The 12773-nt window shown below is 38.1% G+C and overlaps 1 protein-coding gene across 1 annotated transcript in view; it reads right to left on the minus strand.

Moving 5' to 3' along the window:
* Positions 1–242: 242 nt before the first annotated feature.
* The window catches only part of LOC135225689 (uncharacterized), a 106394-nt gene continuing 93863 nt past the window's right edge, over positions 243–12773 (minus strand). Inside the window, exons 6-7 of the mRNA XM_064265038.1 lie at positions 2264–2368; positions 243–1539 (exon numbers count right to left, since the gene is read on the minus strand). Of these exons, the coding sequence (XP_064121108.1) occupies positions 1535–1539; positions 2264–2368 (110 nt within the window). The 3' untranslated portion in view covers positions 243–1534. The remainder of the gene's footprint in view (positions 1540–2263; positions 2369–12773) is intronic.

The raw sequence follows: 12773 nt of genomic DNA on the forward strand, positions 1-12773 counted from the left end.
TCATCGCAAAATCGTATCTCAAATATTTCGTTGTATATCAAAGCATATATTTTCGCAAATTTTCAGTTGTATCTCAAAACATTCGCATATTAGGGCAATCGTATGTCAAGGTTCCAGTGTAATTTGATGAGAGAGAGAGAGAGAGAGATAGAGAGATAAGAGAGAGAGAGATAGAGAGAGAGAGAGAGAGAGATCGAGAGAGAGAGAGAGAGAGAGAGAGAGGAGAGGGAGAGAGAGAGAGAGAGAGAGAGAGAGAGAGAGAGAGAGAGAGAGGAGTCTTGGCAACAATGGTCTCGGGGATTGACGTAACGTTTATTTTCTGAACAGATAGGACAGAAAAGTGTTCGTTTCATTAAACGGCCTCTGACTCAAGCCAGGAAATGTTTTGTTGATACTAATATATAAGCCTATTTAAAGATACGTTTACTTTAATTAGTCTATATGATATGTAAATAGTAATCAACTGTTATTGTAGCCCTCAAGATTTAGCAAAATCACTCCAGGTTGTACATAAAACTTCAAGAATGTAGTGTCACCAGAGGATTACAATAGTTTTTACCTTCAAGAACCAGCATTTTTTTATGAAAATAACTCCAGGTTGTACATAAAACTACAGGAAACAACATGTAGTGTAACCAAAGGATTACAAGTAAGGTTTTTATAACTTTTTATTAGTTTAAGACATATTTCCAAACGTCGTTCCGGCTTACGATGATTTTCGGGTTACGACGCGTCTCAAGAACGGAACCCCCGTCGTAACCCGGGGACTGCCTGTATATATATATATATATATAATCTTGTATATACAACATATGTAATTTCTCGTTTCTTTCCTTGCTACTTAGGTCTATCATTTTCACACCTCTTATGAAATTAACTATTGAACATTTTATGCCTACTTTTGTATTTCTTATTATCTAAGCTTCTAAAGAATTAAAATTACCAAGCAGTTCCACATTAACTTAGTTAATGTTAAATGCCAGCAGTGAAGAAGACTAACATACTTATCAGTACGGAATGTCTCCTCCCCATTGCAATAGATAATTTTCTTCCAGAAATTATTGGCCACCTGCTAATATTTTAATGCAAATCCTAGCCTCTCTTCTTTGTGTTTCTCTGTTAGGAAGTGTTTCTTGGCAGGAATATGGCGAAATAATATCTTGGCCTCATGTAGCCTGTTACAGATGGTTTGGGCATCAACTTGACAGGCGAGCATGATGTTCACTGTTCATAGCAAACCCAATGTACCATTGCATTTTCCCCCCCATATAGGTTACAAGGGTCCTCTAGTTTTGGCGAGTGTCGAAGAACATGCCTAAGAACTGTTGTTACTTGACTAAAGGGTGATAACAAATTAATCCAAAGTCTAATTTCTAAGTCAATTTCTTCATATTTTTCCACCCTCAAATTTTTATACATATAATTCTCAATTATATGTAGTGTCCTTATCTAAAAAAAAATATCGGGTACGTATTACTAACAAACACCAATAATAATTAAAGCCTATTAAAGTCCCCAGTGATGAATTTGCTGTCTATACTGGAAGAAAAATAAAATAAAATCACACTTATTTGATGTATCATATTTCTGTTTAAGCATGATTTCTTATGGTAACTGGTAAAATAGTCTTAATTAGGATCCTGACACAAAAAATCCAGTAGTTTCTGTTATTGTTACTATATAACAAAAATTGAGATGCTTTTGTTCACAGGCTTTAATTACAACTTTCAGTGAGTGTTCAACAATTTCTTTTTCTCACTTGACAACTTGCTTAATATTAAGTTCTCTCAAGATAACTTTCTTACTAATGAAGTTCTCTCACAATGATTCTGATACATAACTGCTAAAGATCAAGTTCCTTTATGGTTGAGGCTGTTATTTAAATACTATAAATAGTGATCTGAGAGAGATCTGATATTAGTTCAGTTTATGATCTTCCAAATTACTTTCATATGACTTCAAGGTCACTGAAAACTGGAATTCTGTAGTGAAGGGAGTTAAGCTTGTTGCACTCTTTTACAAATTAACTTATGAAATCAAATTGCAAACTAGTACTATACAAGATAAAAATGGTGTAGTTTATAGCCTTCTGAAGACTCTTAAATCAAAAAGCAATTACTTCTTTGTAAAAAAAATTTTGAATGGCTTAAATTCTTAAAGTAAAATTGCATATAATGACAACTTTCTCATGCTTTAAAATTAAAGGAATCGCAGCAAAATAAAATAAAGTCTAGTAACCACAATAAAGTACAATATACTATACCTTTACTTCTTCCTCTCCTGTTTGGTTCATAATCAGAATCATCACCGGATTCAAATTCAAAATCTGAAGAATTATAACCCAAAAACCAATATCTGTTGCCACAATCTGTGAAGAAACATTTTTCATGAATTCTATATTATTTTAATGAACTGTACACACTACATATTAATATGACTTCCAGGGGAAGAAAGTTCAGCAGCCCATTAACTCCCCACCACCTTTTCAACAAGAAAAACCTGTTCTAAAATTCTAGATGTATACAGCCTCAGCTGACATATCTTTCTGAATAAAATCTGAAAATCTAAAAACACTATTTCTTTTGGCATAGCCACTGTTCATCCTCAAAGTCTCTCTAGAATATTGCTTGACATCAGCATATGTCAGCCATCTAGTACCTCATTACACTCTAGTCTGTCCACAAGTCTAGTAATCCCCAGGGATTGGCACCGAAAATCCAATTATCATCATTGCTGGACAAGCACTGTTAAACCGGACTGCGGATAACTGGGGACTGTCTTTACTATTTCCTTTGTAGTATTTCATAATCAAACTAAATTATTTCCTTTGTAGTATTTCATAATCAAACTAAATTGTTTGTGATATATGTAGACAGTTCCCCAGTTCCACTTATATTTCAGGATTCCTTTCAAGTGTTGAGGGAAATACATTCATGTGGCTTTGATATGAATGGATTCTTACTGTGCCAGTGGTGATGTCATTGGTGTTGATAACATTGCTGTGATGTTTGTCTTTTTCCTAAGGGAATACAAAAGTACCTTTTCATAATGGTGAGCTTTGCCAAACAATTTATAATCTCAGATATACTGATTTTACATATTTTTGGTATGATAATTTAAAATATTATTTTTTTGATAGCATAGTCACTGTTTCGTTCTCAAAGGATTTACCCTCCATGGTGTGTGCCAGCAGCCCATGGTGATCAGACTAATATAAAAAGAAATATCTTTTAGCCTGGTGTTTTAGCCGGGGTATTATACCATAATGATAAACACTATGACAAGTGATAGAGTAAAAAGAACTCAACGACAAGAAGGCATTTTATCTTGTCTTCAGCGAAGCTGTATCCAGTTTTCTACGTCAAAACCTGTAGAAGTGACTATTGCGCATGCGCATCGGCCATCTTGTTTTATCCTCAGGCCGGTTACAAGACCAAGTACCATTACTCCTCTGATCAACACAGATGTAAGTCTATTCAACCAGTGCTCCTCTATTTTGAGATTTTTTTCTTTGAGATCGCTCTCCAGAAATCATGGAATTGCCAAAGGTTGAAAGTTGAGTGCTTAGTTTTAAGATTTAGTTAAAACAGGCTAAAAACTGTGGAACAAAAAAATGTTCATTGTGAATACGGAAACTAGTGTTTTGTTTACCCATCCTGTATTGTTTAGAGTACATGATCGGCGAGATACATGTTCCAGGCTAGCCTTTATGAATGCGAAAAGTGTTTTTAAATAATTTTTTTTTTTTAAGTTTTTTGCCTAAAGAACTACATCATATTGTATTATTAATTTAGTTAATATTTTAAGATAATGGTTTCTATGATTTCCTAGGCAGTAGCCTACATGAGTCAGTAGCCTAGTCAATTAAGGACAAGTAAATTTAGACTAGGAATGGCTATTATTGGTAGCCCGTAACCTAAGATAGTATATCTTAAAAGATGATTACATAACCCTAATTTTTCAGTGATAAGTATACCTAGAAGTAGATAAACAGGCTACACCATTTAGTTTTATTTTGCCATATTTAGTATGACCGAAATAAACCAAGCCGGATAATTCCTAGTGTTAAGTATCAACCCTTACTAACACTATTAGTCATTCCTAGTGTTAAGTAGTGAACCCTTACAAACTATTAGTCAAAGTTGTTAGCCTAGAATACATATTCTAAGGCTAGTCAAATTGACAATGGGTGCCAAATGTAATAGTAGTCTGAAAACTCAGAGCTACATTTTAAGTGGTGGTTTTTAAGTAACATGTTGAATTGGGTGCTGAAATTGTAATTCTAATTAGTTACTGTAAGTTATGCCTAGAGTAAGTGTTGATTTACTTATAAGGTAAAATAACCTAACATGAAGGTTAGTGTTGGTATAATGGTTTTACATAGGCTAGTTTATCAGAAATATAACATGCTAAAACTATTCGATTACTTGACTCAGTAAATAGTAACTTAGTTATGTAGCCTTACTAACCTATTAGGCTACATATTAAATCCTTGTTGGTAATAAGTAAAATCCTAACCTTATTTGGTAGGAATAGATTATAACAAGGATACAAACCCAAGCCTTATAGGAAACTTGCCTAGGTTAGTAAATAGAGTTAGTCATAAACTAACTTGAATAGTATTGGGTGTTGTTATAATTAAAATTAAAACCTAAACATAACCAATACATAGGGGCTAAGTAATATAAAATAAACAAGGCTGCAAAGGTAATTTAATCCTCAAAAGGTTTGAATTAACATAGATTTAGGCAAATCTAGGTAATAACTGCATCAAGTATTTATATGGAAATTACAATTGTCTAAAAGTAATTGAGTTGATAACTGAAATTTAACCATTATTTTTGGGGGGTTCATTTTACCCCCAGGGACTAGTGTCAGAAACATAAAAATGACAGAATGTGCGGAGTTATTACGTAGAATTGCATAAATATTTTACAGAATGTACTAGCAATGTACATTTGTAATTAAAATGACTAATAAAATGATATCTACTACTCGTTAATATTTACAGTTTTACAGTATTAAAAATAATTTATATTAAAATAAAATTTTCCTAATAACAACTACAGGGCTATCTTGAGACATGAGAAATGGCCTTCAATTAAGGTGTGTCGTAGCTAGTTGCTCAGTGTGATTTTTGCCAGTGGGCACTGCCCATACCACCTGCCATAGGCATAGTCCTTGTAACGATCAGGGAAAATTTGTTTGGTCGCTTGATATGTTAGCGTGCTCTTGGCAGCAAGCATTTAAAGGTGAAACTGTTTGCTTTTGACTGTCTCAATGGGTCCTAGGGTTTAGCAAAGGTGAGGAAGGGGAAGATTATATCTATCCGGCAAATTCCAGCAGCATATATTTAAACCCTTCATCACTAACCCCCAGGTACATCCTGAGGAGGAATTAGAGGAATCCTCACCTAGAGGTGAAGTGTTCAAAGACTCTGAGGTAGATATTGATACCGAAAGAACCTTGCTGAACCCAGAAGGACCAAGGACACAGATGTTAATCAGCCATGGGAAAAACATTGTAGAAGAAAGTTAATCTCCCATGCAGCTTTTTTGAAGCCGATCAGTATTCTTCCCCCAAAAGGGATAGTATAAGGATCTACCTGAACCCAATGGAAATTGCAGCAATTTCAGAGGGTTATAGCAATTCACCCAGAACTTCTGCCCTCTGGGGAACAGACAGCTGCAGCTCAGCTGTAGATACACAATCAGATTTCACAAGCTCCCCCAAAAGGGATACACAGTTTGCGGTATTGGATCACTTCCGTAAGGAAATAATGAAAGACATCAAAGATGCTTTTGCTGCTGAAAGGTAACAGATAATGGACGTACTGCATGATACACCAAAATGTAAACATCTTGCATCTTGCAATAGAATGGGGAGAGTTGAAACCAAATTTGCCCAAACAAGAGTTAAGAGTGCAAACCCAACTGGAACCAACAAAATGGCCAGTCCCGGTTATGAGTCTTATGACCAAAATCTAGCAGACCTCTAAAATCCTACTCTGATGTTGAAAATCCTTGGCGAGATGCCTCAATGTGTATTTTCTCTCAGGATGGTAAAGGTCTTATTAATGAGAGAAAGACCATGATAGAAGTAGTACATGTTGAATTTAGGGACAGGGCAGCCTTTCCTAACACTGAATGGCGTCTAATACCACCTGTGCCAGACGTGGAGAAGCCTCAAAAGGGAACTATTCTCTTAGCTGGCAATTTGGCATTAAGAGCTGTAGATGAAACTCTTCACCAGGTAAATGGGACAGGAATTTATACTTCCATTATGAACAAGACTCAGGTGACTCACCATGTACCACCAGCCTTCTGCCCCCTCACATTTAAAATCATAAACTATGTGAAAACACATTTTCAAAATTATGTAATAACCAGAAAGCATGAACCACTGGCAGAACTAAAACCATTTGCTTCAGTTATCCCGGTTTCAGAAAACTCCACCGAAGAATGGGCAACGCTTCAATTTATTTTTAATAGGAAAAAGCTCCCCCTAGATGTTGCAACTCAGCAATTTGGTACTCCAATGAGAAGGATTTCAGAGGGTACATCAGCATCCGAGTTTCGTGCTAGGACCCACCTCCTTAGTGTCTTAACCACTTCCTCATTGTCAGAAGTAGCCACAAAAAGGCTTCTGGAAGAATCTAGGATGCTTTTTGCTGTTGTGGCAAAAAGCCTTATGAGAACATTATGGGAAGCTCTCTATGAATTTTTGGACTGGCGAAGAGAGGTACTGGAAAACGCCAACAAGTTGCTTCCCAATGTGACTGCTTTATTACAGTCTAATGCCTTCTGCAGAGACCTGTTTGAGGAGTCTATTGTGACTCAAATAAAAGAACAAGCTCGTCAACAAAATTGCAGTGTATACTCTACTGGGAAAAGATTTCAGGAAACAAAAAACCAGAAATTTCCCCTTACCAAATCTAAAAAAGGCATGCTCTGATAAAAAATCATATAGGCCTTTATTCACTTCCAATAGCTCTCCTCATATGCAGGTAGGTAGTCAGAAGGGACAGACCGCAAAAGGGACAAAAACCTGCACAGCAAAAAGCATATCCTTTTCACAAGGTCCAAAACTCCCAGTATATGTGTCCCTGAATGTGGACAATCAAGCGATAGCGAGAGAGGCCTTCCTACAGGACTGGAACAACTAGATGGTACATCTTTTTCCTCCATTGTCCCAGATTTCGAAGTTTTGAACAAGCGCCTAACCTTCAAAGGAACAGCTTACCCAATAGCCCCAAACTGGCCAAACAGGCACTGGTTCCTACTACTTCAACAGCGGACAAAGAGGTCAATTCCATTACCATCCACTGTACTATCCCAGAAAGGAGGGAAAGTCATTTATGCATACTCCTTTCTAAGCCAAGACTTTCTCATGTGGATTTTTAAAATATAATCTACCGTGAAAACTACTCACCCAATATTGCTAGGTACCTAGTGCAAAAACTACGGACATCATCTGTCCGGCAATACGTGTCTGTATGGAGAATATGGTTAGATTATATCCAGAATGAGAGCCCAATTGAGATTTCTACAGAAACACTAATGAATTTTCTTATACACCTCTTCGAAGACAAACATCTTGCAGTTACAACAATTATAGCATACAAGGCTGCATTAACAGATCTCTTGCTTTATGGATTTGGGATTGATTCCAACATAGAAGTTGTCACTTTCCTTCTGCAGTCCTTTTCTTTACAGAGACCTGCTCCCAAAAGACTTCCAATTACTTGGTCCCTGAATAAGGTACTCAAAATTTTATGTACTCCTCAATTCAACGGACCTGACGTAACCACCATGTGCATGCTTCAAAAAGCAATCTTCCTGGTAGCATTAGCATCAGGAGCACATTAGTGAATTGGGCTCTCTTAGACAGGGACGATATATCGCACAAACTGCTGATAACCAGTTACTGGGCCATCATTCCTGGCCAAGAATGAGAATCCTTTAAAGAGGAAATCTATTCTTGTTAGAAAACTCAATTTAGCAGACAAAACATTATGCCCAATTCAAGCACTTAAGGATTACCAAAGGTCAGGACAAATGTTTCAGAAGGTCCAATTTTCCTACATCCTAGGACGAACAAACCACTCTCTCTACAAGGGCTAAGAATAATTTTAGTGTCCCTCACTAAAAAGGCTAACCCACATTCCTTTCCTAGATCACATGATATTAGGAAAGTATGTACATCATTGGCCTTCTTCCGAAATGTATCATTTGAAGATCTTTCTGAATGTACTGGTTGGTCATCAGTCAGTATTCTTAAAACACTACTGCCATGAGCTGGAACAAATTCGAATGCACTGTGTATCAGTAAGTGGTGTGGTTAGTTCTGACCCCATAGGCACCACAACAGAAAACCAGGGGTCTCTGTAACAGGTGGATATGTTGACTATCGTTGGAGAAGGTGCGTAAATGTTGCAACCATACCCAGCATACTTAGGTAAGTCACCATAGAACTTTATGCTAAAAGTATATCCTATTTGTGCTCGTTATCTTTTTTACTAAAACTAGTGGCTTGACACTGGACCTGAAATCATTTAATCTTAAAACTTTGAGATATTTGGGATGAAAATTTGTGAGCTTGTTTTTTGTCACCTGTCAATTTCTTTGTAATGCTCCTTTGAGGACGACACAGCGACTATGCTATCAAAAAACAGGTTTCCTTAGGAGAGAAGTCACATACACCAGACAAGAATGGGCAATACCGCTGAAAATTCCCTTCTGTATCCAGATGATCTAGGGAATATAGTCTTCTGCTTTACAGGAAAGAGATACTTCACGTAAGAATCTTGCCTATCCCATGTAGCAATCATGCACTGAGGGCCACCCAACCTCATATGAAGCATCTGCACCTTCTAGGAGACCAAGATCTACCTTGGACTTCTATACAGGCAGTCCCTGGTTACTGTTCTTGGCAGGGTATTGATAAGCGGAACCTGCCAATAAGCAAAACTTTGTGATTTATGGCGCTTATGGTGCCGAGTTTCGGTTAATGGTGCTGATAATCGGTGAATAGCACCTCTGATAGGTATGTTATGGCACCATAACTCTATTATCGTCGACAACCGAAACTCAGCCCGTTATGGTGCCATAAATTGCAGAATTTTGCATCGGATTGCCATTAACTGGCAACTGCCTGTACTGCCAGGCAGTGGTGATACAACTGCCCTGGCTCAATCAGTTCATGTAGACTTCCTTGACAGGAAACTCTGCAGTTCCCAGTTATTGGCAGCCTTGTTTATTGGCAATCCGGTTTTACGGTGCTTGTCTAGTGAAGATGATAACTGGATTTTTGGCGATGATATGTGCTGCTACCTAATTAACAGCAGCGCCAATAAGAAAAGTGTTTGCTGTATTTTCTACACTGCCAGGCAGTAATGATACAACTGCCTTGGCTCATCAGTTCATTCAGGCTTTGCTGAAGGGAAATTAAGCTTTCTGTACTTTCTATACATACTGCCAAGCTAAGGCAGTCGTATCACCACTGAAGACTGCCTTATCTCATCAGTTCATGTAGGCTTCCCAATTCCATTTTCAGTACTTTCAGAATTCTGGGAGGAAATCAAGACAGTATCAAGGATTACCTTGCTACTGAGGATCAGCATATCAAAGATGCCATTCATGATTCCCAAGAGGAATTTCGGTCAGTCCTGGATATGGAATTTGGTGATATGTAAACTTCTCACCCTTTAAACTAGAGGATAGAGAGGCCACACAGTCTGCCCAAGCAGAGAAAGGTGTTCTTACCAAAAATCTTAGGTCATGGAAACAAGGTAATAAAAAATCTAGCCCAAAAAGAAGTTCAATCAGTTAGAGACAATCTACTCACTTCCAGAGCTCCAACTGGTAGCGATAGCAAGACCAAGTCAGACAATAAAACCTCAAATCAGAATGTTTAGCAAGGACACCAATATCTGCCCCTCAGAATGATACTGAAAACCTTTAGCGAGAAACCCTCAATGTACATCCTTTCCTGAGATGAAAAATACCTCACTAATGAAAGGGAAACTGCTTGAGGTTACACATACGAAACTTCAGGACAGGGTGGCTTTTCCCAATACTGAATGGCACTTAGTTCCTCCTTCAGTAAGAATTCAGAAACTGTTGAAAGAGATGGGTAACCTGCCTAATAATATAGCATTGAAGGCCACAGAAACAACCAAATTAATACAAGCTATAGAAGCAACCTGTCTCCAATTTAATGAAAAATATAATGCAACAACAATTTTACAGAAACAATAGCCTCTCTGGGAGGCAGCCTTATGTCTTCACTTTTGAAACAATTAATCATGTGAAAACGGAATTTCCAAATGTTGTAGCAACTGAGAAATGAGAGAGAATGACAGAAATAAAGCCATTTGTCTCCACCATCCTAATATCTGACAGTTCTACAAAGGAATGACCAACACTTGTCTTCCCTTATGAAAGAAAAGGCTCCACTGAATGTGGCTACCCAGCAATTTGGAACCACTAAGAAAAATCTCAGGACAGCCAAGGCTGAATTTCATACTAGGCCCCACCTATTAATGAGCTTCCAGAGTCTTCCAGAACAAAGTTCACTGCAGTAGCAAAAAAGACATGTGGACCCTATGGGGAGCACACTGCAACTTTCTGGAGTGTTGCATTAAGGCTTGAAAGGAAGCACAAGTGGACTCCAACATTTTGCTCCCCATTGCAACTCCCTATTTCATTCTTCCCCTATCTGTTGGGACCCTTTTATGAAGAGTCTGTTGTCGCACCACTTACTGAACGAGCCCGAAAATAGAATTTCCTTTTCCTTACCTTAAAAAAGTTTGGTGTGAATCTGAGCCATACAAGCTTCCAGTCACTGTTGGGGCTCCTTATTGAGCCATAATAGGGCTAAGGGCTTACTACATCCTGTGACTGTTTCTCTTGATGGGAGGAAGGAAACACTATGCAGAAGCAAATAGGTTCATTAGAGTAGTATATACAAGTAGATGGAGAGACATCTGTCTTAGGAGAAGAAAGGATGATACACTGATAAGCAATGGCCAGAGGCGGGAAAAATACAATGTTACCATGTCCTCGGGTCATTGCCATTTTCATATTAAAATACTGAAATATAATATATAGTACATAAGCGGTGTATTTATTATACATGAGACATCCGTAATAATCATAACAGATGGGTACATGATAATGTAATGAATATAAGCATCATGGTAAAATAATAGTGAATGTAGTCTCAAATTTCATTTATCTACACCTCCCTCACAACCCCTCACGTTTGTAGTTCCATCTTGAGCGGGCTCTTTTCCACAAAGCCTTTAAGATCTGCATGGGACAAATGGAGGGTTAGATACTAAGGACATTACTGTGTCTGTGCAAGAGGCCACAGGGATGTGGGGAAGAGGGTCATCACCAGGAGGTGGCACCGGACATAGGAAGCAGCGATTACGCCTCCGAAATCAGCCACTGGGAAGACGCACCTCAAAGTCCCTTGATCTACCACAGCTCATAATGACACCAACCTTGTCCCAGCAGTGGGAAGTCAGATCCTAGATCCTTACTGTTTGGCCAATGTTCAATCTAGGAAGCGGGCGGGCATGCTGATCATACTGTAGCTTCACTTGTTCAGCGCCGGCAGCTGCAAGATGGTCACAGTTCTCAGACTTGGTCTGCCACTCCTTTAGTCCATGGGCCAGACCAGATGTTGGTACCATCTGAGAGGGCAAAAGTTTACCTCTACTAAGTTGTTTATGGGATTAATATAAGTGATTTAATATGTGATAACCTTTGCACAAAAGCAGCTTTTCATACTATTTTTCATGTTACAATTTTTGGGGGTCGGCGCCTTTGCGAAATGTGCAAAATCAGCCAATATCATGTGAAAATTGATGATTGGGCATTACATAACATTACCAGAATTAATTGGTTGATCATAATCGTGCAAAAGAATGCAGCTTTTAACTTTCAGCTTACAGCATTTCAGTTTTCAGCTATTTCAGTTTTGAATTCAATGGAAACGTTGCTGCTTCCAGGGAGACTGCTGAATCTGAAAAACTTGGAACTTTCAGGTATAGAACTTAAGCTAAATTTATTTCAGATGCCACCAGCGCATTAAGCACCATATGTATTTAAATAGTTAAGTTATTTTAGTTAAGAATAACTAATACTAGGAGATTAAGACTGAATAACACTTTCCGATTTCAACGAGCTCATGCCGATAGCAGTAACATACGATTGGAACAGTCTGCAACATAATTCAAGGGAACTGGCCATAATAGATAAGAAGTAACGTTGTGCTCTTGAATGTTTTGTGATGAAAAAATTTATGTGCCTTTCTATCTATGTTATGGGTGTTGATAGTGTCCTGAAAGCAATGATAAATTGCAAAGAAGACAGTACCTTGTCTGAAGCCTCATCGGAGCAATGGATGATAAAGGTCATGCATGCCCGCAGTGGGCATGCATGACCTGTATCATCCATTGCTCCGATGAGGCTTCAGACAATCTAGTTTCACCTCAGAACCTAGATTCATAGAAATCGCTACTGAGAGCGGCAGAGATCAGACAACATATCCCTATTTTGGAGCTGGCCAAAAACTTGCCCAAGGGAAAAGTCCCACCAGTTCACTATCATCGTAAGTGCCATAGTATTTTCACGATGAAGAAGCTTCTGGACGTCATCACCAAAAGAGCTGATTCTGTGGAACCTAGAGAAGACCGTTCTAGAAGATCATCTAGAGAGGCACCAAGCACTTCGAGAGTAATTTTAAAAATAAGTGTATCTTCT

This window comes from Macrobrachium nipponense, chromosome 13 (assembly GCF_015104395.2).
Source record: "Macrobrachium nipponense isolate FS-2020 chromosome 13, ASM1510439v2, whole genome shotgun sequence".
Lineage (NCBI taxonomy): Eukaryota > Metazoa > Arthropoda > Malacostraca > Decapoda > Palaemonidae > Macrobrachium > Macrobrachium nipponense.